This window comes from Amblyomma maculatum, chromosome 2 (genome assembly GCF_055883805.1).
Source record: "Amblyomma maculatum isolate TAMU_Amacu chromosome 2, ASM5588380v1, whole genome shotgun sequence".
Taxonomy (NCBI): Eukaryota; Metazoa; Arthropoda; class Arachnida; order Ixodida; family Ixodidae; genus Amblyomma; species Amblyomma maculatum.
In genome coordinates this window covers 201,676,150-201,702,004 of record NC_139345.1, presented here as the reverse complement: position 1 = coordinate 201,702,004, position 25,855 = coordinate 201,676,150, and the positions used below count along the sequence as shown (strand labels likewise).

The 25,855-nt window shown below is 46.4% G+C and overlaps 1 protein-coding gene across 2 annotated transcripts in view; it reads left to right on the top strand.

Annotated features, from left to right (window-relative positions):
- The window catches only part of LOC146201073 (4'-phosphopantetheine phosphatase-like), a 177,150-nt gene that overhangs the window by 135,210 nt on the left and 16,085 nt on the right, over positions 1-25,855 (top strand). For both annotated transcript variants that reach the window (XM_084595616.1, XM_084595617.1), the window contains exons 12-14: positions 3,103-3,190; positions 12,000-12,204; positions 17,556-17,713. In XM_084595616.1, the coding sequence (XP_084451742.1) occupies positions 3,103-3,190; positions 12,000-12,204; positions 17,556-17,713 (451 nt within the window). The remainder of the gene's footprint in view (positions 1-3,102; positions 3,191-11,999; positions 12,205-17,555; positions 17,714-25,855) is intronic.

Genomic DNA, 25,855 nt, shown 5'->3' with positions numbered 1-25,855 from the left:
CTGACAATGCGTGATGGGTCAGTGTGTCCAGTATGAATTACTTCTCGTATTTCAGCTACCTTAAGTCCACTAGTGCAGTAAGCGTGCACATGATTGAAAGTAAATTTTCTGAAAACTTGTTTGTTTATGGCCACGAAACACGGACACGTGCATTCCTGCAGTGGAGCAGTCTAGGCGTTATGTGAACTACACGGCTACTTTATGGCCACAGACTAGGATGAAACCCTTTACTGTATCTATGGTTGTCAATAGCTTGACAGACCCAACTATTGCAACCCATTTTCCTAGTGGTATGGCTTGCTGAGACCGTGTCATTTCAGTACTCTTTCTTTCTGCAGGCAGTCACAGTGCAGGGCTAATGCATTGCAGAGTTGTACTAACAGCTTCAGTTCAGTTCAGTCGTTCAGTCGTGTCCGACTCTTCGTGACCCTATGGATCATATCACGCCACGCTTTCCGGTCTCTCACTATCTTCCTAACATCACATAACTTCATCTGCAGCGCCTCGAGGATGCCATCTAACCATCGCGTTCACTGCCTACCCCTTCTCCGGTGACCCTCAACCTTTCCCAACATCAAATCTTTCTCCAGCAACTCCTCTCTTCTCATCAGATGACCAAAGTAGCTGAGCTTTAACTTTAGAATATGACCCTCCAATGAGCAGTCAGGGTTTATGGTCGACAATATAGACTGATTTGGTCTTCTGGCCGCCTAAGGTGCCCTCAAGAGCCTCCACCAGCACCACAATTCAAACGCGTCAATTCTTTGGCGGTCAGCTTTCTTCACAGTCCAACTCTCGCATCCATACATCACAACTGGAAAGACCATAGCACGGCTTATACGGATCTTGGTTGGCAGACTAATGTCTCTGCTCTTTACTAGGCGGTCAAGGCTAACCATTGCTCTCTTTCCAAGAAGCAGGCATCTCCTAATTTCATGGCTGCAGTCTCCTTTCAGGGTAATCTTGGAGCCCAAGAAGAGAAAATCTGTCACAGCTTCCACTTCTTGTCCCTTGATGCTCCAGGACTTGATAGGGCAAGACGCCATGTTCTGTGTCTTTTTAATGTTCAGTTTAAGCCCAAACTTCTCACTCTCTTCTTGTACACGCATCAGAAGTCTCCTGAGTTCCACTTCACTTTCTGCCATTAAAGTAGTATCATCCGCTTATCTAAGGTTGTTGATACGTTTCCCAGCAATCTTCACTCCAGCTGAAGACTCGTCCAGGCTGGCCTTCCTCATGCTTATTCCTGGGCTAAACCTAGCTCTGGTAACCTTCTTTCTTTGTTGAGCGGAATGCTCTTGACTGGCTATATTATCAACACGAAAAAGTCTTGTCTTTGTGATTACTGGAAATACCCTATCTCCAAATGGGACCAGGGGGGAGGAAAACGGGGCATCTCTCACAAATTGACATCATTTGCAGAGTGTATAGCCGCAAATCACTAGCAAGCAGCCAGAATCAGTTGAATCAATGCATTAGAAACCCCATTGGGAAGGAATTGCAGCATCATTTTGAGAAGGTGATTTATAGAACTTTCTGGAAACAGCCACCTGCCACAATCTATTGAAACAACATTCAAAGAAAAAGCATTGCAAGCTCCAGTCGGAAGGATACCAGGTGTCCCTCGGAAAGTGGTATCATAAAACCACCTGCCACAATCATTTCAGTCGGTTAATTCAGTGAATTGAAATTGAATTAGATAACATCCCCAACAAACAGTACAAACAGTCAGTGAAGCAAGACATCCTGGGATACGCACTGCAGCAGGGAGCTTCCGACAGAGAAGACAAGAACCACCAATGTGACAGAGGCCAGCCAGAATATCGGGCATTGATGCATTCTGTGATGGTGCCACAAGGACGCTTAGGAATGGCTGGCAGGTGACAAAGTTAAGGGAAGGGAATCTGTTGGATGGCTAAGCAATGTTTGGTTGGCAAGGGGTCATGTGACATGACTGATTTTGCAGGTGCCAAGGGAAGTAGGTTGGATCCACAACTTAAGTGCTAAAAATATTGAAAAAAAATTGCCACTGATCAAGTTGGGCTGCAGTGACAGAAACCGTAGCAGTAACAGCATTGCTTCTAGTGCTGTTGCATTTCACTTTGCATTTGTGAATTGTGTGTCTTGCCTATGAGCCTTTAACGCAGCATCCCTCATCAGAGAACAGTGTAAAACCAGTGGCCTCTTGTCAGCTCTGTTGACACATGCAACACTCTCCAGGAGGCACACCACAGTGATCTGTCCATATGTGCTACTGCGTGTTCTGTTCACTGCAAGTGTTGCGAGGTCATATGCACCTCACGCAGTCGAGGTTCTTCTCTGGATGCATTACTATTTGTTTTTGCTCCCTTCTTGCAGTGCCTGCTATGCTTTGCAGACACTGATCAGAGAGAGAACGCATGGGACTTGCGAGTGTTGATTGTTTTCATCATTGCATTACTAGCTGAGAGGGGGTCCTGTGGTGCCCTGAAACAATATAGTGGTTCATTTTTCTAAAGCCTATAGATGAAGAAATGGATTGCCTAGCAAGAAAAGAGAGTGCAATCAATACCAATGACATTGTGTTGACAACCAGCTGGGCTGCATGACTACAGCCTGTATATACAATATGATATTCCAACTCAGGGCGCCTAACTTATACTGCATTAGGTAGGCACTGCTTGGAAACAAGGTGGTATTGGGCAGATTATTAGAACATGAATTTTACTTTTTTTTTCATATAATGTATGTTTTTCAGAACAGATGTGGTCTGTCAAAGCCCAGGCAGTACAACCTGCAGAGGTTGTAGTTGGCAGGGTACAATAGTGTAGTAGACGCAAGATACAGTTGTGATGCTGGAGTATGGTGCCACAAACGGGCCGCAGGAATGGGAAGTAGCCCTGACATGTGTGATCTGGGTGCTCCGAGCTGGGGAGATCTCTGGCGTGTGTTTTCTTTCATATCTGAGCAGTACACATGCATTCTGGCACAGGGGACTCAGTTTCGCAACTCATTTTCACGCAGGCAGAGTTGTGCCTTCTGTCAGTCGTGAGCATTGTCGCAGTTGTCATGTGGGTAAACAGTGCATAGCAGCACTCAGTGCCATTCTTCCCTCTCATGCAGTGCCTACGGCTCTCTGACAGTGAGGAGTCTGCTGGACATGCGGGAACACTGCCTGCTCGAATTCGACTTCCCCGATCCCTACTTCCAGGTGGGCCGAATCAACACAGTGCCAGTCTATCTGTGTACACTGACGTTCATTTGCAGTGGAGGAGAATTGAATTTTATTGACTATCTCAGATTGTAGTAGGCAGTGATGGTACTGCAGGTACTGGGCCCATAGCCCCGATTTCAGTGCATTGTCATTTTGGCCAGAAGGGTGGCTGTTCATGCTCATATGGCCGTTGTGGATGTTTCTTAGCTTTAACTGAAAGAAAACAGCACAGAAAAAATGCAGAGGTGAAAACACAACACTGAAATTTGGCACACCGGTTATGAACAAACAGCAGCTCGCAAGCAATAATGTGGCCGAGACCCTACCCCCCCCCCTTTTTTTTTTGTAGCGAAAACTACACTGGCCATGAACTTGCTATTTCACTGTAGCAGTGCTCCGAGGAGACACAGAATGACCTGGAGCCGTTAGCTAGCAACCAGCGTAGCTGGCGGATGCCGGCTCTTGCCACGGAGCCGCTGCCGCCGCCGTTTGGTATGACATCACACCGCTTGCCTCATCGTTGAATGTTTTTCATTGAACTATGTCTGACCAACTGGCCCCACAGTATACTCTATTAACTGTAGTTGTCCGATAACATTTGCTGTTCGAATAGGTTTGCACCACACCTCTGACTTTTCACAAATGGTGTTGTGAAAGGAAACAAAAAATTAAGGTATTACTGTTTTAAAATGTTATAGATATTGCCATGCACAGACTGAATGCAGTGTCCAGTGCAGCCACGTTCTGGAGAGTTTTGATTTCAGTATTAGTTCTGCCAGTGTCACTTTTGTTTGGCTTCATGTGTGCTTTGCAATTGACAGTGCTGATGGTGTCGCAGAACTGAGGAATGAGCCGAGAGCTGGCATTTTGAAAGGTGGCACACAGAAGAAAGGCACGCTGGGAAGAACTAGGGGGTGCTCGACAGCTAGCATATATTTCCATATCACTCTCTAATGAAGAGTGCATGTTTACGGTGCTTACTGAAGAAGGTGTGTGTTTGTTATGCAGCGGTGCAGTCTATGTGTGACTTTTTTGAGAAGACTGTTGACAATTTGAGACTTGTGTGCAGGTGCAGGTTATACGCTGTAAAATATGATAATGTGTCTCAAAAGGAGTGGTAACCATTTGCACTTGGCCAGAATTGCACAACTAGTCTACCATAGAGGCTTTACAAAAGTTAGCGCCATCTAGTGAAAGAAAAAGAAACTGTGCATGGCGGCCATGTTTTGCTCAGTCCGCCCGCACCTCCCATCGAGTACACTGTCAACGTGCGCCTTCGTAGAACCCGTGCATGCACCGAAAGGTGCATTGGAATGCTCACAAGCGATTGTTTCATTTTTTAACATCACAGCAGTCGCTGTTAGCTCCAAGCTCTATTCGGAATGATGCCAGCATGTTGTTGCGTGCCCTTCTGCAACCAGCGCACCGTCATAGACGCGCACGGAATCAAGGTATACGCGTGTATGCAACCGTTCGTTTGCAGTCCTAATCGGCTTTATAAGGGTCACTTGCATCATGTAAAGCATTACTGCACGTCCCTCTGACTGGGAGCTAGCTCACAGAATGTGCTATCACCTAAAACAGCAAGGTTAATTGCTTTGTGCGCTATGGAGCCTTGTGAACTTGAAGGATAAACTTATGCTGCGATGGAGGACACAGGAGAAGGAGCAATGCATGTGTAACGAATGCTATTGTGCAAATACGTTCTTTGAAACATTTTGTACGTAGGTTACATTTACCATTGTGTATTTGATTTAAGACATGGGCATGATTACTGAAACTACTTTTTACAGTCGTACGAAATGGTAGTGCTTGGTGCAGGGAGCAATACGGTTGTCTAGTGCGCCCGAGGTGCATGTTTCACGCTGCAAAAGCAAGCGGCTGCCAAACCCGCGGCGTCTAGAAAAGCAGGAAAAGATGACATCCCACTAGTGTGTTGTAACATGCTCACGTACAGCCCGTTTCGACCGGTCCACGTCCAGAGCGCGCAGCTCAGGTTTTATACCTGCCAGCGCGGCCGATAAAATAATGAAGCGTGCGCTTCACTTTTGTGTTTTTTCGAGTCACCCGATGGTTCGCTAATTCACAACTACCTGAAATTCACTGTAATTTTTGAATATGTCGATTTCTTGTTTATTCCCTCTGTCAGAAAGTAAACATTTGAAGCCGTAATCTCATATGAAAGCGCTGACATTGGAAGCTTCGAGGAACTCGGGGGAGGAAGAACTCGGCTGAAACGAAAAGAAATTTGAAAAGTCAACTCACATTACTGCGAAGTGTGTGTGCTTTGTGCAACTGGCTGTGTTCATAAAATCAGATTTATATTATATCATATCGTTATAGAAAAATTCGGGGGTCACTTAAGCTCCGCCGTTAAAGGTATAACGCGATAGTGTCTCTCTCTCATACACACACACGCAAGATGTTTTTTTCCTTCGCGTCTAATATTTTAGCTCTTTTATTTATTTATTTATTTGTTTATTTTATTTACCAAATACCGCAGGCCCTAACTGGGCCCTAGCAGGAGGGGCGAAAAGAATACAATGCAGTGAAATATGAATGCATCAAAAGTAACATACTACACACAAGTGTAGTATATGTTGTTATGAATGTTATATTTCTATGTTATATATGTTATGTTATATTTCTATCATTTCTTTATTTATTTTTATTTTATTTGACGTTTTATATTTTTATACACCAATACGCATGCGTCAGCAACAATCGGCTTTCCATTCTGAGCAATTTGACACTTTTGAACACATTCTTCAATTATTTCAATTAATCAATTACACATTCTAAATTTTCTTCCTTAGCATCACGAAGCACTGGTTTTTCATTCTGACACCTTTAAACCCTTACTTTACAATTTTTCCTTTTTTTTGTTTCTTTATTTCATCAATTGATCAATTAATTACAAAGATTTTATTAACTCGTCATCGCCTATCGCACACCAATCAATATTCAATCACCGGAAGCACAAATTACCATGGCATTTTTTTTTTTACGCAGCCCCCGATTATTTCCGAGACTAATGCCAACTACTGCGTCGACGGCATGGGAAGGAAAGTGCTAAGCGCCTGTCCAACTTACGTCAAATTACGCATGATCCTTTTATCATAAAATAAAATGAATCCTCGCTCATTTCACCAACCAAGTATCTTCCAGTGGGATGAGCGACGGTGATTGTGCAAACCAAGCAAACAAACTCGCGATGATCTCTCATAGGCATTTAAGTAAACAGCAAAGGCGCACAGACAAAAAAAAATTCACGTTACAGAACTCTGGATACTGTACCTGGATAGGGATGACGCTGCGGATTGCCGAGGGGGGGGCATGCACGACTCGTAGAGCAATTTGTAACTGCGCTCGGCAGCGCAGCCGGTGGGCCCCGCCACGTCTCGGCTGTCAAAATACGCTTCTAGGCGTCTCTAACAGAAACCGCCAGGGACCGAACAGAGGTCCAAGAACAGCACACTAGGTTAAAACGTGAAAAGCGCGAACAGAACGGCGAGCACTGACGGACGGGCACGAAGCGAACGGATGGAGCGAACAAAATATGGCGGCCAGCGCTGGATCAGGGTGCCGTTCACGGTTGCCAGGCGTACTTTTGTAAACCCTCTATTGCCCGCTGTGACTTGCATTATCATCATCATCATCATCAGCTGGAATATACCCACTGCCATACTCCACCAATTAATTCGGTCCTGTGCTAGCTGCATCCACTTTACCCCTGCGAACTTCTTAATCTCATCCACCCACCTAACATTCTGCCTTTCCTTGGAACCCAATTTGTTACCCTAACGACCATTGGTTGTCCTCTCTATGCACTACATACCATTGGTTGTCCTCTCTATGCACTACATACCCTGTCCATGCCCATTTCTTCTTGATTTCCACTAGGATGTCATTAACTCGAGTTATTTCTCTGACCCAATCTGCGCATTTTCTATCTTTCAACGTTACCCCTACCATTTTTCATTCCATAGCCCTCTACGCTGTCCTCAACTTAACTAGAACCCTCTTCGTTAGTCTCCACATTTCAGTCCTATAGGTGAGTACAGGTAGGATGCAATTGTTGTATACTTTCCTCTTGAGTAATACTGGTAAGCTGCTAGTCATAATCTGCGATTACTTGCCAAATGCGCTCCATCCCAATCTTATTCTTCTTGGTATTTCCTTTTCATGGTCCGGATCTGTGGTTACTACCTGTCCTAAGTAGACATATTCGCCTACCTCTTCCAGTGCTTTGCTACCTAATATATACTGCTGTTCCTACCCGAAGCTGTTGAACATTAACTTAGTCTTCTGCATATTGATTTTCAAGCCTACCTTTCTGCTGTTCCTGTCTAGCTCATCAATCATCCCTTGCAGTTGGTCCCCTGAGTTACATAATGTCATCAGTGAATCGCAGGTTACTGGGGTATTCTCCTTCCACCCTTATCCCTAACTGCTCCCATTCTAAGTCTCTTAATAAAGCTGTGAATAGTATTGGGGAGATTTGATATCTTCCAGTAATTTCACATACGGCTCGTCTACACCTTGATTTCGCAATGCCTGTATGACCGCCGAGGTTTCAACTGAGTCAAATGCTTTTTCGTAATCAATGAATGATATGTATAAGGGCTGGGCATATTCTGAACATTTTTCTGTCGCCTGGTTGATGGTATGGATTGATCGATAGTAGAGTAGCATTTCCGAAACCCTGCTTGATCCTTTGCTTGATTGCAGTCTAAGGTTGTCCTGATTCTATTAGCGATTACCATAGTAAATACCTTATACGTAACAGACAGTAAGCTGAGTGGTCTGTAATTTTTAAGGTCCTTAGCGTCCCCTTTCTTATGAATGAGGATAATGTTTGCGTGCTTCCATGGTTCCGGTACCTTCAATCATACTAGGCACTGCGTTTACAGGGTGGCCAAGTTTTCTAGCACGATATCTCCCTCGTCCTTCAATAAATCTATAGTTATCTGATCCTCTCCTGCTGCTTTCTCCCTCTTCATAGTTTCTATTGCTTTCTTAACCTCGTCCTTTGTCACTGGTGGAACGTCTGACTGTTTTTCCCTACCGCCAATCTCGCTACGGTCCTGACTACTACTTTGGCTACTGTAGAGATCAGTATAGAACTCCTTGGCTAATTTGACTATCCTGTCCATATTGGTGATGACATTGCCTGCCTTGTCCCTTAGCGCACACATCTGATTTTTTCCTGTGCCCAATTTCCTCTTCACCGCTTTAAGGTCGCCCCCGTTCTTCAGAGCATGTTCAATTTACCCCATGTTATGTCGGCCAGTTTACGCTTATTGATTAGCTTTGATATCGCTGCCAGTTCTATCTTGTCTGTTGGGTTGTAAGCTTTCAGACTTTGGCATTTATTAATCAAATCTTTGTCTTCTAGATAATTTACCGGTATCCTCTTTAATTATCCTGTCGCCTACTTTTACCGCGCACTCAGTAAGGATATCTTTGAAATTATTGTTCATTGCTTCTACGCTGAATTCATCATCCTCGGTTAAAGCTGAATATCTACCCTGTAGCGAGATCCTGAATTCTTCTGCCCTTCCCCTCACTGCTAATTCGTTGATGGACGAATTAGCAGTGACTTGCACATAGGAATAAAAGTCTACCATGGGGCATCTGGCTTGGTCAGTCTTCAGGTGCATGAAACCACTTTACACCAAGCCGTGGCTGTTCCTGTGACAGATGTGACCATGGGAAATTTGCTGTGTGTGCCACCTGCTGCTGCTGGTGCCTTTATTGGCTCGGTTTTCTTTTCTGGCATGGTCTGGTGTTCTGTGTGTCCGATGGTAACTGCTGGCCAGAAGCAGCTCCCAGGCAGCGGAGCCACACTGATTGTGCCAGTTTTGCACGTTACTTTGACCGCACTAGAACAGAGAAGCAGATGCTAATGCAGTAAAACCTTGTTACAAGAGACACTCAAGGGACCAGAAAAAGATGTCTCTTGTAACCAAAGAATTCTACCAGCTCGTATGTGCGGTAGTTTAGATTCCCTTAACTAAATTCTGTTCCTTATCAGGGTCTTGTTTTGTTGTACTATGCCAGGAACCAAGGAGGAGTGCCTCCTCTTGACTGAAAAGTCAGAATGTCCTTTTTAGCCACTGTCATTACATTGCTGTGTGAGTGAAACAACAGGGGCATTTTGATGTGTGACTGAAACAATAGGGACATTTTGACTTCCCAGTCAAGAGGAGGCCCTCCTTCTCGGTTCCTGACAAACTGCAACAAAAACATGACACTGATATGGAACAGAATTTAGTTAAGGGAATCTAAACTGCCGCACATACGAGTTGTTACCAGTCAGCTGCTTTGCATCAGTGTACCTTTGTTGTGTCTCTTATAAGTAGTGAAGAATTTACTTTAGAGACCTGCAAAAGTTGCCCTTAGTAACAGAGTGTCTCTTGTAACCATGTCTCTTGTATGCAATGTTGTTAACATGGCAAACATAGGGAAACCAACCAAACCATTTTCAAGTGTCTCTTATAATTAACCGAGTGTCTCTTGTAACGAGATTCTACTTGGCCTAGGCAATTTGGTTCCTTCTTGGAAATGCCTGCGTGAAAAAGATAAATAAACATGTACTGTAGGCAGCAAAAGTTTGCGGGATCTCCAGTGCATGGCAGAATGACAGAAAACTGTATTGCTGCGCCATCTGCCGCAGTTGCGCCAATGACCAGGCTAACGAAATTTACGTGATTTACGTGTGAAGCACGCTTTGTGCACACATGTTCTTTCTTCGCTATCAAGCATGCCTCGTCTCTTGCTTCCCCATGCCGCTCTTATCAGACTCACGGAAGCCCCTGAGGTGCTGGGTTACATTCACCACCAGGCCACCAGTCTACTTTGCAGGTGCACGATGGATGGAGTTGGCTGACACTCTTCGCACTGCGCCCTGTGCAACGAAGGTGACATACTGATTCAGCGGCAGCAATGAGCGTCAACTGTAGATCCAGAGGAAGCAAGTGACGAGGCATGCTTGTTAGCGAAGGAAGAAAAGGCGAGCGGAAAGCGTGCTTCAGACGCAGTTTTTGTTAGCTTCATCATCAGGCGCAACTGTAGCATATGGTACAGCAATGCAGTTCTCCTTTGCTGTGCCAAGCACAGGAGATCCCACAAACGTTTGCTGCTCAGTACAATGTGCACAGGTGGACATGTCATGTGTGTTCGTCCTTTTGTTCCATATGCAGTGGTGGAACTGCTGCACCAATTGCACCAAACTGCGCCAAATCAGAAATCCGGCTACATGCTGCTACAAAATCGATTTTTTTCGTAGTTTTGTGCCATGGCTGCGCCAAAAGTCGCTGAATAACTCTGCCGACAGCGAAACTGAACTGTCTCGAAACAAAAACTGACATCTGCTGGCAACACTGTGTAAGTCGGAAGAATTTTTTGCGGGTCTTGGGCAGACAATCATGTGACACAAAATTGACGTTTGTCTACGTCACTTCTGCATCTCCTGCCAGTATTTGTTTCTTTTTTTTCTTTTTTTTCCGATATACTGGGAGGGAGCGAGAGGGGGCTGCAAGATATCTTTCAAGTCTAATGCATGGGAAGGGTGAAAGGAGAGGCTGGCAGGCTGGCTGTCGATGAGTCGAAGCATGTTTAAACGCGGAATGACTTCGAGCTGCCCTGAGCGCTCGTTTAATTTGTGCGCGTGTGTGTGTGTGTGCGTGTGTATGTGCATGTGTGTGTGTGCAAAGGATGTGCGAGCAGGCTGTGCAAAGCAGATGGCGCGGTTTCAAGTGAGGGACGGTTTGAAACTGCCCTCGGCAAAGCACAGCTAGAGCAGTATGCGCGCTTCCGTTTTTTTTTTTGTTCGTACCAGTGAGGTATGGGCTGCAATGGCCTGAGCAGCAGCGGAGGGGGCGCTAAGGATCTGACTGCATCTGTGCAAGCGCACTGGACTCTGTTGGCCGCTATTGTACCTTAAGTTCAACCCATTATGTGGAACAGCTTGTATAATTTCACAGCTTATTTCCAAACGTCGTTTACGCGCCCTTTAGAAGATTATCTCAGTTTGACAGTGCAGCACGCCTCTCTCGAGGGAAAAAAAAAAAATCTCCACCCAGGACCTGCAAAAATATTCTTCCATCTTTCCCTCCAATCAGCACAGGTCTTGAAGGAAAAAGGCGCCTTGACATTGCCCTGATGTACAGGACAAGGACACCCAGAAAAGAGGTCAGACTCAGGAGGAGGTACAGAAAGAGATCAGGCTGGGGAAGAAATAGTGGCTTAAAGTTGCAGTTTTAAGAAGCGGCAGTTCTGAATTTCTACAGGAAGTTTTTATATTAGGACAGCTAGCTACCTTCTTTTTAAGACTACAGTGTTTATAGTGTAGTTGCACATCTCGTTATGCCTTCTCTCTGAATAAAAACGGCTTTGTTTTAGCAAAACCTCCTGTTTGCTTAGTTTGGGGCTTTTTAAGGAAAAACAGCACTTTAGACTGCATTTGAGCTTAAAGCTTGTTTTTGCATGGCTATTGGCGTTAAAAACATCTGAGCAATTGATTTCCAGAAATAAAACAAGTCTCGAGATTTGAAATTTTGCTAAAAAACGTTTTTTTTTCTTTACTGCTACACAAGCTCAAATATTTGCTACAAACTGCGATTTCTTTTGTTGCAAAAGTTTCTACAAGAAACCAGTTGCCAGTTCCACCAGTGCGTATGTTATGAGATATGGCCTAGCTAGAAAGGAGATGCAAATGAGGAAATAAAACGAGCAGGAGGAGTCAGAAAGTGGTTGGGCCGTCCAGTTTGACACAGGTTAAGCATAGGTGTTTTTCTCGCAGCAAAAGCGGCTAGAGAATGAAGCTGCCCTGCGCCTGCTCCCTGCACGGCTGTCACAGCTGGACTCCTTGAGCTGGCGTGAGCGGCAGGAGGCCCTTGTCACGGGTTTGCTGGCCGGCAATGTTTTTGACTGGGGGGCCAAGGAGGTGGCCCTGCTGCTCGATGGAGGCGACTTTGGCTTCTCTGAGGCACGCGACCGCCTACAAGGTGGGTCCCTATTGTAAAAGGCAGCTGCTCACGCTCTCCACAAAAACTGTTGAGACAACACGCAGTCTTTATAATGGAGGGGATAACGAAGTAGTTACAACAGAACATGTTTTATTAATTAAACTCTGACCGTTTGACCATTTGCAATAGTGCAGCAGTGGCGTAGCGGTAGAACATCCGCCTCGCATGCAAGAGGACCGGGGTTCGAATCCTGGTGCTGGGCAATTCTCCACCGGGTAAAAAAAAAAAAATCCGCATGTCGATGGAATTGCATAAACAGGCTTGGGGTGCGACCTGATGCCGGCGAACACCTCCAGCAACGCACTCCCTCACCAGAACAGGATTTGGCCATCCTGGTGCAGTAATTGGCCACAACCTGTCATGATAAGCTCCATGAAACCCCGGCCCTCAGTCACCAGCGGCTGCGGAATAACTGACCACGGCGGCGATCAGACCTGTGATGCAGCAGGGGGTGCTAAGAACTTCTGGCTCCGCTGGACAGGCCGCCATTCGAAACTGACCCTGGCAACATTTAACGTTAGAACCCTAGCTAGTGAAGCTAGCTTAGCAGTGCTGTTAGAGGAACTAGAAGGTATGAAATGGGATGTCATAGGGCTTAGTGAGGTTAGGAGGCCGAATGAGGCATATACTGTACTGAAGGATGGGCATGTACTGTGTTATCGAGGTTTACCAGAGAGGCGACAATTAGGAGTAGGTTTCCTTGTCAATAAGTATATAGCGGGTAATATAGATGAATTCTGTAGTATTAATGAGAGGGTGGCAGTCATCGTAATTAGGCCTAATAAGCGGTATAAACTGAAGGTTGTACAGGCCTATGCACCTACAGGTAGTCATGATGACCAGGCAATTGAAAGCTTCTACGAAGATGTAGAATCGGCAATGCGAAAAATAAAGACGCAGTATACTGTATTAATGGGCGACTTCAATGCCAAGGTAGGGAAAAGCAGGCAGGAGACCAGGCAGTAGGTGGCTATGGCATCGGTTCTGGGAATAACGGGGGAGTTACTAGTTGAGTTTGCAGAGCGCAATAACTTAAGAATCATGAATACCTTCTTCAGCAAACGGAAGAACCAGAAATGGACATGGAAAAGTCCTAATGGGGAGACTAAAAATGAAATTGACTTCATAATGTGTTCAACCCCCGCCATTGTGGAAGATGTAGAGGTAATCGGGAAAGTGCGATGCAGTTACCACAGGATGGGGAGGTCCAGAATTAGCCTAAATCTGAAGAAGGAACGCAACAGATTAGTAAGAAAGAAACCCATCAACGAATTAGTGGTGAGGGGGAGGGCAGAAGAATTCAGGATCTCGCTACAGAATAGATATTTAGCTCTAACCGAGGATGGCGACATTACCCTAGAAGCAATGAACAATAATTTCAGAGATATCATTACTGAGTGTGCGGTAGAAGTAGGCGGTAGGATAGTTAGAGAGGATACCGGTAAGCTGTCTAAAGAGACGAACGATTTGATTAAGAAACGCCAGAGTATGAAAGCTTCCAATCGAACAAACCAGATCAAATTGGTCGAGATATCAAAGCTAATCAATAAGCGCAAGGTGGCTGATATAAGGAAGTATAACATGGAGAAAATTGAACATGCTGTAAAGAACGGGGGAAGCCTTAAAGCGGTAAAGAAGAAATTGGGCATAGGCAAAAACCAGATGTATGCGATAAGGGACAAGGCGGGCAACGTCATCACGAATATGGACAAGATAGTCAAAGTAGCCGAGGAGTTCTATACAGATCTCTACAGCAGCCAAAGTAGTCAAGATCGTAACGAGATTGGCGGCAGGGAAAAACAGTCACGTTCCACCAGTGACGAAGGACGAAGTCAAGAAAGCATTAGAAACTATGAAAAGCGGGAAATCAGCTGGAGAGGATCAGATAACTACAGATTTGCTGAAGGACGGGGGGGATATCGTGCTAGAGAAACTGGCCACCCTGTATACGCAGTGCCTGGTCTCATCGACGGTACCGGAACCATGGAAGAATGCAAACATTATCCTCATTCATAAGAAAGGGGACTCTAAGGACCTTAAAAATTACAGACCAATCAGCTTACTGTCCGTTACGTATAAGGTATTTACTAAGGTAATCGCTAATAGAATCAGGACAACCTTAGACTGCAATCAAGCAAAGAATCAAGCAAGTTTTCGGAAACGGTACTCTACTATCGATCATATCCATACCATCAATCAGGTGATAGAAAAATGCTCTGAATATAATCAGCCTTTATACATAGCATTCATTGATTACGAAAAAGCATTTGACTCAGTTGAAACATAGGCGGTGATGCATGCATTGCGAAATCAGGGGGTAGACGAGCCATACGTGAAAGTGCTGGAAGATATATACAGTGGCTGCACAGCAACCATAGTTCTGCATAAAGAAAGTAACAAAATTCCCATAAAGAAAGGTGTTAGGCAAGGAGACACAATCTCCCCAGTACTATTCACAGCTTGCTTAGAGGAGGTATTCAGAGATTTGGAACGGGAGCAGTTAGGGATAAGGGTAGATGGAGAATACCTCAGTAATCTGCGATTTGCTGATGACATTGCCTTGCTAAGCAACTCGGGGGTTGAACTGCAAATAATGATTGATGACCTAGACAGGAAAAGTAGAAAGGTAGGCTTGAAAATCAATATGCAGAATACTAAGGTAATGTTCAACAGCCTCGGGAAGGAACAGCAGTTTACATTAAGTAGCGAAGTACTGCAAGTAGTAGGCGATTATGTCTACTTAGGACAGGTAGTAACCGCAAATCCGGACCATGAGAAGAAAATAACAAGAAGAATAAGATTGCGATGGAGCGCATTTGGCAAGCACTCGCAGAATATGACTAGCAGCTTACCGGTATTGCTCAAGAGGAAAGTATACAACAGTTGCATCTTACCTGTACTCACCTATGGGGCTGAAACGTGGAGGCTAACCAAGAGGGTTCTTCTTAAGTTGAGGACAATGCAGAGAGCTATGGAACGAAAAATGGTAGGGGTAACATTAAGAGATAGGAAGCGTGCAAAGTGGGTCAGAGAAATAACTCAAGTTACCGACATTCTAGTGGAGATTAAGAAGAAGAAATGGGCATGGGCAGGACATGTAGTGTGAAGAGAGGATAACCGATGGTCGCTTAGGGTAACAAACTGGATTCCAAGAGAAGGAAAGCGTAGCAGGGGGCGGCAGAAAGTTAGGTGGGTGGATGAGGTTAAGAAGTTCGCGGGGGTCAAGTGGATGCAGCTAGCACAGAACCGGGTTAAGTGGAAAAATATGGAGAGGCCTTCTCCCTGCAGTGGGTATAGTCAGGCTGATGATGATGATGATGATTTGCACTTTTAGATGATTGAAATGAATATAATATATGGGTATGCATTTTAAGCTTCATAACTTAATTCGGACTTTGTATCTTGCACCAATGGTTCCGAGGCATTAGAGAGTGGTGACCAGCTCTGTCAGGTTTGCAGTGCTGCATATGGTGAAAATTCGGCCCCTTGAACCAGATAACTTGGGTATTTAATGGCAAAATGGTAAAAGCATTTGTTTTGGGGTTAGTTACAGCCACCCATTATGAGACTTGGGACTAGAGGAGTGGCGGTGTGCACGGGCTGAATTTCTGGGCCAAAGCCCGGCCCAGCCTGACACTAAAAGGGCCTTTGCCCGGCCTATCCCTGTGCTCAGACTTAAGGTCTGGGCCCGGCCCAACCTACTATAATAGCAGCCAAAGTGACGATACATCAAGAAATAATTTCAGGATATTGTGTTTATTTGAGATCTTGAAATACTGAGTTCTGAAGTTTCACATGGCAAATTTATAAGGCATACAGAAACTTAGCTCATGCATAGAATTATCATTCAAGTATATGTGCAAAAATAAGCTTTCCTGGATCATGAATCCGGCAGCGCTGGAGTTATTTCTGCTGCTCTAACTTGTGACTGGAATGACACATGCATTCTTAGCAGGAAGAGCAAGTTTTTGGTTCAGGAGTGTAAACTGCTGGGCTAGTTGGCTCATATTGCATAGGTTCATAACCTTACATGTCAAGGACTGCAAATGTTCCCAAATTTTCACACTGCCAACATTATCGGTCGGGGGAAATGTAAACGTGAGAGTGAGCTACTAGAAGCATTCCTGATCAAAAAGAATAAGCAGAAATGCAGCAGTGATCCGTCCGTGATTATCACCGAAAAGGAGTGCAAGTTTTTATCATTATAGTAGTCATTTCATCATGTGGTGCACGAAGGGTATTGTCTGTAGGGTGTGTGCACAGGCAGGAAATTATTTTAAAATGAGCAATTCTTCATCGGAATAAATTAGTTGTAAGTCCAGCATTGTGGTGTGTGCCTTCTTTGGTATTTTCCTGCATCTGTATTTGCTCGTTCCCTTTCTATGCAAGTTTTCGGTATATGGCTACTTTGCTTCTGCAAAACTGCGCTGGCTCTAACTCTGAACAATAGGTAATTTATTTTGCGGCCAAGTACTCAGTGAGCTCGTCTTGGTCATCGTGTGCCTTTCACGATACGGGAAGGTGCGCTGCGACTGCATTGTCTGGGCTGAGCAATCAGAGGGCCCATTTCATCGCATATCTTTTATTTATAGTTTTCATGCCCCGCTTCCACCGATGCTATGTCGAGGCCAGGAGTGAGTCACTACAGATACGCGAGAACATGGCACGAATATCAAAACGAATAATGAATCGTGTCTGTTATCAGTGAGGGCACGTGTCGGACAGGCAGATCGATGTTGGGAGAGAACTTCGACGCTCTTGCCTTGGAAGGACGCAGAAAAGCACTTATTTTGTGCATTTGAGACACCTAGCTTACCATGGTCACATTCATGTTTTCGCAGTAGTTTTGTGTACTCGGAATCGAGCCCGAGCTCGAGGCAGAATGCTTCAGAGCGACCCAATCCTATGCACACCTCTAATTAGGACTCCAATCACCTTGTGTCAGGGATAATTCTTGGGTGTAATGAAAGATATTTAAATAACCTTTTGCGCTCTGAGGTCTTTACAATGCAAGACACATCACATAAACTGTATGTAGATGGGGGGAAGCATCAAAATTCTTTTGACTTTTGTCACTTGGGCAGTCAGGGAAATGCTGTTTCGCATTGCTCAGATCTCCAAGAATTGCAGTCTTGGGAAATTATGTGTGAGTAAATTATCAGGTTTATGCTGGGGCCATCAGAATTTCATCCTCTCTGTAGCACACTGGTGGTGGTCTTTACGCAGACAGTCTTGCTTTTAGTTGAGGTATGTACTAAGCCAGCTACACTAGGCAAGTGAATGGGATGGTGAAGGGGGTACTTTTTTCTGACACTGTTACATGTGTGCAGGGCGCCCCTGGCTCCAGGATGACCTGGATGCCTGGATTGAGCGGCTCGAGAAAAGGCCCGCTCATCGGTGTGCAGCCATTTTTGTGGACAACAGTGGCATGGACGTGCTGCTGGGCGTGCTGCCTTTCGCTCGCGAGCTGCTGGGTCGAGGCACCAAGGTGGGTGCTCTGTGCCTGTGGGGCAGAAGCGTCACGGCGGAAGGCCATCTGGCATGCCTGGCAATTGACCACACCCTGCCTGTGGGGGCACTCTCTGAGATATGTGCAGCAACAGGGGCAGTGGCTTGAGTCCAAGCATGCCTGCATAGATGACTCTAGAGGAGGTTTTACAGAAAGTGCAAGAAGAAAGCAGTGAGACCCTTAGCAGAGAATGCAGTTGCGTTCTCAGCTGCATTTCCTTTGTGTGCTGGCTCCAGATTTGCATTAGTCGGCACATCGCCACAGTTTAGGTAAAGCCCCCAATTTTTTCGTATGGGCAGGAACTGTTTTTTAATTTGATGCCTCTGGTTGGTGCTTTGTCATTATCTAGCCGTGGTCATGTGAACTCTATGATGTCATCATCGCTATTCAGCCAGTAGGTGGCGGAGTGGAAGTATGACATGGCAGTGGTAGCACCGCTGCCATATAGCGTGCGTCTTAATTTGTAAGCGGGGCTACTCCTTGACGTTGTGACATCTTTCATGTGAGATTTGGTGTTTAGATAAGCAGCATCATGTCATTATCAGCTACAAATAAAAGGCTGTGTACAACTTTGCCTGCACTATAGCTCGAAATAAGTGTTAATTGATATGACCATTTATGGAACCTCCGTCACGTTGACGCGTGTACCATACTTCTTACAACAAAACGCTACAATCTCTAAGCTGTAGTTTTTTGGAGATTTCCTTTTTATTTTGCGGCATGTTTCTGCACGGCGATTGCACGTATTTAATGCTCACTGCTCAAATACTTGCGAAATTCGCGCAACACATACCACTATGTCATAGACGTGCCATAGGTTGGAAAGCTGCATTTACAAATGTTTTCCTTCATTTTGATTATTTTGCTATAAACTGCTTAGTGAATCAGAATCTACTAAATCTGAGTGGCAGTGTTAATGAACAGCTACTTTCAGAGAAACATGGACGGGAATGAATTAAGGAAAGGGCTCCTTCTCTTGCACGTCAGCCTTGGACGATGTCACCAATATGCTGCGTATTATCTTGTGAGTGTTTGAATGCTGCAGTACTTTTGTGGAGATGTAGTGGCATGATATTTAACCTCCAGTCAATGCGATTGGCGAGCATGAATGAATTGATGACACAGCGCATGGCGTCAGCAAGACACTGAGGGACCGGTCAGGTCATCGAGTCGAAATGTACATCTTGCAAACCAGCCCAGTGCGGGCTCGGCAGATACACACGGCGATGATGGGAGACAGTATTGCTGACTCGCCCAAACAGCCGTTCTTCTACAGCCCAGTGAACCTAATCACTGCTTCTTGCAGCTTTTCTCGATGGCAGGAAGAATATATTTGCTGCGTCGAATAATTCATTGATTCGTACAGTAGCAAGAATATTGGATTTTTTCTTACATCATCACACTCTGAACCAATGCAGTAATCCGCGTCGCGAACAACGATTATGCGCTCGCTGCTTCAAAAAGAGACCGTGCGGTGGTGCCAGTGTCGCTGGAACGGCCGAATGGTCTTGGTCATTCATGGAATTTCATCTCTGGCATCAGCGTGGTTACAGGGACATGAATTATGTGTAACATAAGAGTTTAAAACTAAAAGTGCCACGTACCTAAAACATCCCAAGTTGGTGTTGCTGCCATGACAGAGGGCCTTGTGGTGGATACCTTTGTGTGCTGCCAACATGCAGCGTGTCACATGAAAGGAAACCCTTCATGATTTGTTGGGGGGAAAGTAGTGTAGGAGGCGGTGTATCTCGGTGCTTGCTCTTGCTACTCTGTCCTCTTCTACCTGCCACTGGAATATCCACAGCACTCGGCGGTTGTTGATTTGCCAAAGTGAATCAGGGGGGCTCTGAGTCGTGTGTGGCGTGCACTTTCGCCAAGATTTCTCACGGCACTGCTGCTCGCCGTCCTGCAAGGTGTAGGCTGCTCAGCATAAGGGCTACTGCAGCTGATTTTCTGAGGACCCCACGTTGGTGTCTCCTTTTGGGACTCACTGGCACACCCGTGAAGGCCTGGCATGTGGTGGCCTAGTGCCTGTTGTCACTTTTGGTACCCACTTAGCCACGCATATGTCTGTGGAACACAGCAGCAGAGACACGTGGAGCCTCTTTTGGGTGGAGAACCTCATGAAACGCCCATCACTAGTGTGATTTGTATCATCCCCAGCTGAAGTCTGATGAAGGCAGTCTTGATGTAGGCTTCCATGAAAAAAGTACAAGGCTGTAACTGGAGTGCATCACTGTATTGTAAGCACAGCTCTCGTCTAGGAGTACACTGTGGTGACACCTGACTGCAGTTTTAGGGGAGCTCTATCCTTAATCCAGCTCTTCAGACAGGTAACCTTTTCTTATGCATGCACATGCCTCTGTTAGGCGCATGATTCAAATAAAGAAGCCCACCTATGCCTTAGAAGTATGCAATCACACCTGAAATGCTAAAATGGAATGCATTATACAGTACAGCCCCACTATAGTAAACTCAGGTAAAGTAAAGGGAAACTGAAGTCTTAGTTCATCTTCCATAGACAACTGTAGATTTTTTTCCCCTTTATGGCAAAGACATTTTTTATAAAAATCGGTTATAGTAAAGTATGTCTGGCCGTGGCAACATACTTCTCGCAAAATAGCATTGTTGCAAGCACACTACCTAGGATCACGAGAAGAAATCTTGCTTTAAAAAAAAAAAAGTAATAATAACACCAAGCGTTTTTTTTCTTTTTTATGGCTTTACCCCTAGGCTTGCCAGTCCTCAGGAGAAGCCAACTTTGCATAGGCCTTGAGGCCGTTGGGAATAGCATGTGGCGCAGAAGAAAGAAGTAAAGCTGGCTACGAACGTGAAAAAAGGTGGCGTGGTTTGTTTAGAAAGTAAAACAGAGAAAAAATGCGGCAAGAAATAGGGAAGTCAAGAAGCTGCCGAACATTCACAGCACTGTGCTGTGCAAAGCACGGGGTCGCAGTGGCAAGAAATGAAGGCGTGGCGATTGAGGCTTTGCTGCACTTTACTGGCGCGTGCATTTCTCATCTATTGCCTGTTACTACAGTCGAACCCGGTTATATCGAACCCGGATATATCGAATTTTGGTTATATCGAACTCACTGAATATCCCCTTGAAAATCCCATGTAAAAGTATAGGAAAGCCGCGTCATATATCGAACTCAATTTCACCGGTCGTTCGATATATCGAACTCCGCACCATGCATTGGAAAGTGTGCCTTCCCCAAAGACGATCGCATCACCCTCGGCAGTTTGCTGTGTGACGTTTTCAAGCCACGCGCGGAAGGAATGAGAGGGGACAGTTCGGCGACGGCTGGTTTGGACAGTGCCGTGCCCATTCCCCAAAGGGGCGCGCATCTGCAGTTATCGTTTCCCGCGCGCCAGCACATGACGTTTTCAAGCCATGTGCGTGGGTGTGCCCATCCTTTTGCCGAGCTATCTCTCTCCTTCAGCACGCGCCACGCATGCGCCAAGCCAGCTCAGCCCGTTTTCAGACAAACTTGGACGCTTTCTCCAGCGTGTGTTGCGAACCCTCTGCGCGCGGCGGCTGACGTGGCTATGGCGCCTGCGGACGATAAGAAGCGACAGCTCTCTCTCTCTTTTTTTTTTGCGAGAGTCATTCTTTCTTATCGTTGTGCGGTATGCTCGGTGTAGCGTAAGATATGGCGGCTGCGGACGTTAAAAAGCAGCAGGGTTTTTTTTTCCTTTTTTTTTTTTTGCGGGAGTCGTTTACCCTTGCATGTATGAATCAGCGAAAGCACGCGGTCAGCTGCTGCGATCATGACGCCCGCCCCAAGCGCGGTGTGATAAATCGAACCAGGCTTGTGCAATCAAGCCATCATGGGCACTCTGCCAAGTTTGCTCCCCGCCACCGCAAAAGCTACCAAAAGATAAACACGCCCTGACGTTATCGCTGCGCAGCATCTTGGCACGCTGCCAAGAAATGAGCTATGGATGAGACGACCGAAACGGAGTGACACGCGCCATCGACATGCAAGCGAAAACGCTCGCTGTTTCTGCCGCGGCGACACAGAAACCTTGTTTTGAGCTGCCACCGCCGGTGGCTCAAGCAGCGATAGGGACGCAGTTCCATCAAGTTGGAAATTTTTCGCTCTGTCGCTACTGCTCGTCGCTGAGATCGCTCAATCGCTTGCATGTGAGAGTTCTCGGGTGCAAAAGTGGAGGGTAGGTTCATTATGCGAGTGGGTTGATTATGCGACAAATACGGTATCGTTTTTTCGCATCGTAAGTGCCGTCACAAGCCGATTTCTGTATATTGAATTATCGATATATCGAACTATTTCGCAATCCCCTTCGAGTTCGATATATCAGGGTTTGACTGTATTTCTTTTGTTGTAATTATCTACCGAGGGTCCCGATGCAGTCTTCTGACTATGGCGCCCTGTCTGATTTTTATGTGTTGCATAAATATGTTCAAACCGATATACTTTCGCTCACTTTCTCAAATGACTGAAACAGCAGATGATGCCATGTTCATGCTAGGCTTTGGTTTCCGCATGAAACCAAACTCGGTAGTATTTGTAGCCTACTGCATTTATGGTAAAAAGGTACTTCCACAATGTGTAAAAAAAAAGTAAATAAATAAAACTGAAAAATGTAAACGTCATAAAGAAACAGTAAGAAAGGGCTGCATGTTTTTTGTTTTTTATAAAGCAACAAGACGTGTTCAGTAAGTAGCCATTTAATTACCAGACAGCATCTTTAGGGCCATGTCATCACTAACAACTGGTATATACAGTCGAACCCGGATATATCGAACTCGAAGGGGATCGCGAAATAGTTCGATATATCGATAATTCGATATACAGAAATCGGCTTGGGACGGCACTTACGATGCGAAAAAACGATACTGTATTTGTCGCGTAATCAACTCACTCGCATAATGAACCCACCCTCCACTTTTGCACTCGAGAATTTTGAAAAAAAAAAAAGCGTTAAGGACAGCTCGCTCACATGCAAGCGTTAAGCGATCTCAGCGACGAGCGGCAGCGACGGAGCAAAAAATTTCCAACTTGTTGAAACTGCGCCGTACGAGCCACAGCGGCAGCTCAAAACAAGGTTTCTGTGTCGCCGCCGCAGAAATCGCCAGCGTTATCGCTTGCATGTCGCACTCCATTTGGATTGTCTCATCCACAGCTCATTTCTTGGCAGTGTGCCAAGATGCTGCGCAGCGATAACGTTAACGTCGCGGTGTGTTTATCTTTTGATAGCTCCTGCTGCGCCGGGGAGCGAACTTGGCAGACTGCCCGTGATGGCTTGATTGCACAAGCCTGGTTCGATTTATCACGCCGCGCTTGGGGCAGGCGTAGTCTACTGCAACAAAATCATTGGAAAGCGTGATAAAGTATAGGTTCATTTCGCATGAGCGCCGTCCGCCATTTTTTTGGTCACGTGCGCGACACTGCCCGGTCGTCTCATACCAAAGTTGACGTGTGGGGGAGTCACACGACAGAAAAAATCGTGAAGCACTATCGTGATCTGGCATTGTGTGACTATTGTGAGCTAGAATATTGTTACGGGGATGTACTTAATGTGACGGCACTGCGATGGGCTGAACTGGACGCAAGACTTCGGTAGCCGTGCAGAATCCGCTCTCTCAGCGTCGTTCTCTTTTTCAACGCTTCGTCGTGCCTGCGTTCCTTGATTGTCGTCTTTGTCAGTGAGCACATCACTTTGGTCTCGCGTTTCCCGGTAACACTACCCCCCTCGGCAAAAGGCACCGTCCCGGTGCGTATTAGTCGTGCGGTGTGGAGGGGGAGTAATATGGCTTGAGGCGGGCGACATGTACAATTTCGGAAGTGGGTTTAGCAGTCGGTGACTTTGGGTGGAGCGGTGCAATCTCATAGGTCACGTCGGTCACAGGGCGTCAGCAGGATCCTTGAGGGAAGAGAGCCAACATAGGGCGTGGTGATCGGTAATTACAGTGAATGGTCGGCCAAACAAGTAGGGTCTGAATTTTCCAACGGCCCAGACGAGAGCCAGGCACTCCCGTTCCGTAATCGAATAGTTCTGTTCCGCTGATGACAGGAGACGACTGGCGTAGGCAATCACGCAGTGTTGGCCGCGTTGTCGCTGTGCAAGAATGGCACCAATCCCGTGGCCACTGGCGTCGGTGTGAAGTTCCGTCGGGGCAGACGGGTCGAAATGGGCCAACACAAGAGGATTGGTGAGAACAGCGATGAGGGTGGAGAATGCGTTAGCCTGCTCTGGTCCCCATGAGAAAGGAACGCCTTTCTTCAGGAGATTGGTGAGAGGACGAGCAACAGCGGCAAAGTTTGGGACGAACCGGCGAAAATAAGAGCACAGTTCTATAAAGCTGCGGACATCACGGGGTGAACGAGGAGATAGAAAAGCACTGACAGCACGAATTTTGTCAGGATCGGGTTGCACGCCGGTGGAATTCACCAAATGGCCAAGCACTTTAAGTTCGCGGCGACCAAAACTGCACTTCTTTGAGTTCAGTTGAAGTCCGGCACGGCGGAAAAGTGCCAAGATGGAAGAAAGGCGACGAAGATGGCTTTCGAACGAGGGCGAGAAGACAATGACGTCATCCAAGTAACATAGACAAGTCGTCCATTTGAAGCCGCGGAGTAAGGAGTCCATCATTCGTTCAAACGTAGCAGGGGCGTTGCAAAGTCCGAAAGGCATAACCTTAAATTGGTAAAGACCATCGGGTGTGACAAAAGCTGTCTTCTCGCGGTCTTGTTCGTCAACAGAAATCTGCCAGTAGCCGCTACGAAGGTCGATAGAGGAAAAGTAGCGGGCTCCATGTAAACAGTCCAAGGCATCGTCTATTCGCGGCAGCGGGTAAACATCTTTCCTTGTAATCGTGTTCAGATGTCGATAGTCGACGCAAAAGCGCCAACTGTTGTCTTTTTTTCTAACGAGCACGACAGGAGAAGCCCAGGGGCTGTTCGAAGGTTCGATGATATCGTTGGCCAACATCTTGTCGACCTCCTGCTGGATGACTTGGCGCTCAGAAATGGACACACGATAAGGCCTCCGATGTACAGGTTTTGAATCGCCGGTGTCAATGCGGTGAGTCACAACTGATGTTTGGCCCAGAGAACCGGCAGCAAAGTCAAAAATGTCGGAGAAGGATAACAAAAGGTTGTGCAGGTCCTGAGCATGTTCGGGGCTGAGGTCAGAGGCAATCATTGCGGAAATAGGGTCGGTAATTCTGGTGGGGAGTACGGGTGTTGGAAGGACGCTTGAATGTGGGCCAGGAGTGAGTGCACAAATGGTGCAGTCTGTGAGAGGAGACAAGGTAGCAAGGGATATTCCTTCGGGGAGAACTTGGGGTGACAGACTGAAGTTCAGGATAGGAAGGTAGGTGTTGTTCTGTGTAACGTGTACGATGAGATGAGGAAGAACGACGTTGCGGTCAAGAAAGACCTCGGTGATAGGGCAAGCAACATAGTCACCGTCAGGCACAGGCGGGAAAGGTGACAGAGGTAGGTAAACAGCAGAGTCAGGGGGCAGGCGAGCGAACTCGGTGGAGCGAAGGCGGGGTGTAGATGGAGGATGTTCTGAGCAGACAGGTAAGTCCAAACGAAGAAGGCCGCTGGAACAGTCGATAAGGGCAGAGTGGGCCGTTAAAAAGTCAAGGCCGAGGATCACATTGTGAGGGCACTGGTTGAGGACGGTGAACAAAACAGGGATGTGATGACCGGCAAGGGTGACTCGGGCAGTGCACAGCCCAGTGACGGCAGCAGTACTGCCATCGGCAACACGAACGGTGGGCGAAGCGGCGGGGGTCTGTACTTTCTTGAGGCGGCGGCAAAATGATGAGCTCATGATCGAGACTTGGGCACCAGTGTCAATGAAGGCAGAGACGGGAACACCATCCACGAGCAGGGAGAGGAGGTTACAGGGCGAAGAAATGGGCAGTAGATGATTTCCAGGTAGGGGTACCAATGCAGCGTCACCTCCGGGAGCTGCATCGGCTAGTTTCCCGTGAAGCGGCCGGCAGAGGACGGCGAGGAACTGCGGTTAGGAAGAGGTGAACGGGAACGGCGGGCTGGCGGCGAAGGAGAGCGACTGGACACAGGAGGAGGCGGAGTGTTATCGGTGCGGGGCGGCTCATAACGAGGCGTGAAACGGCGGTGA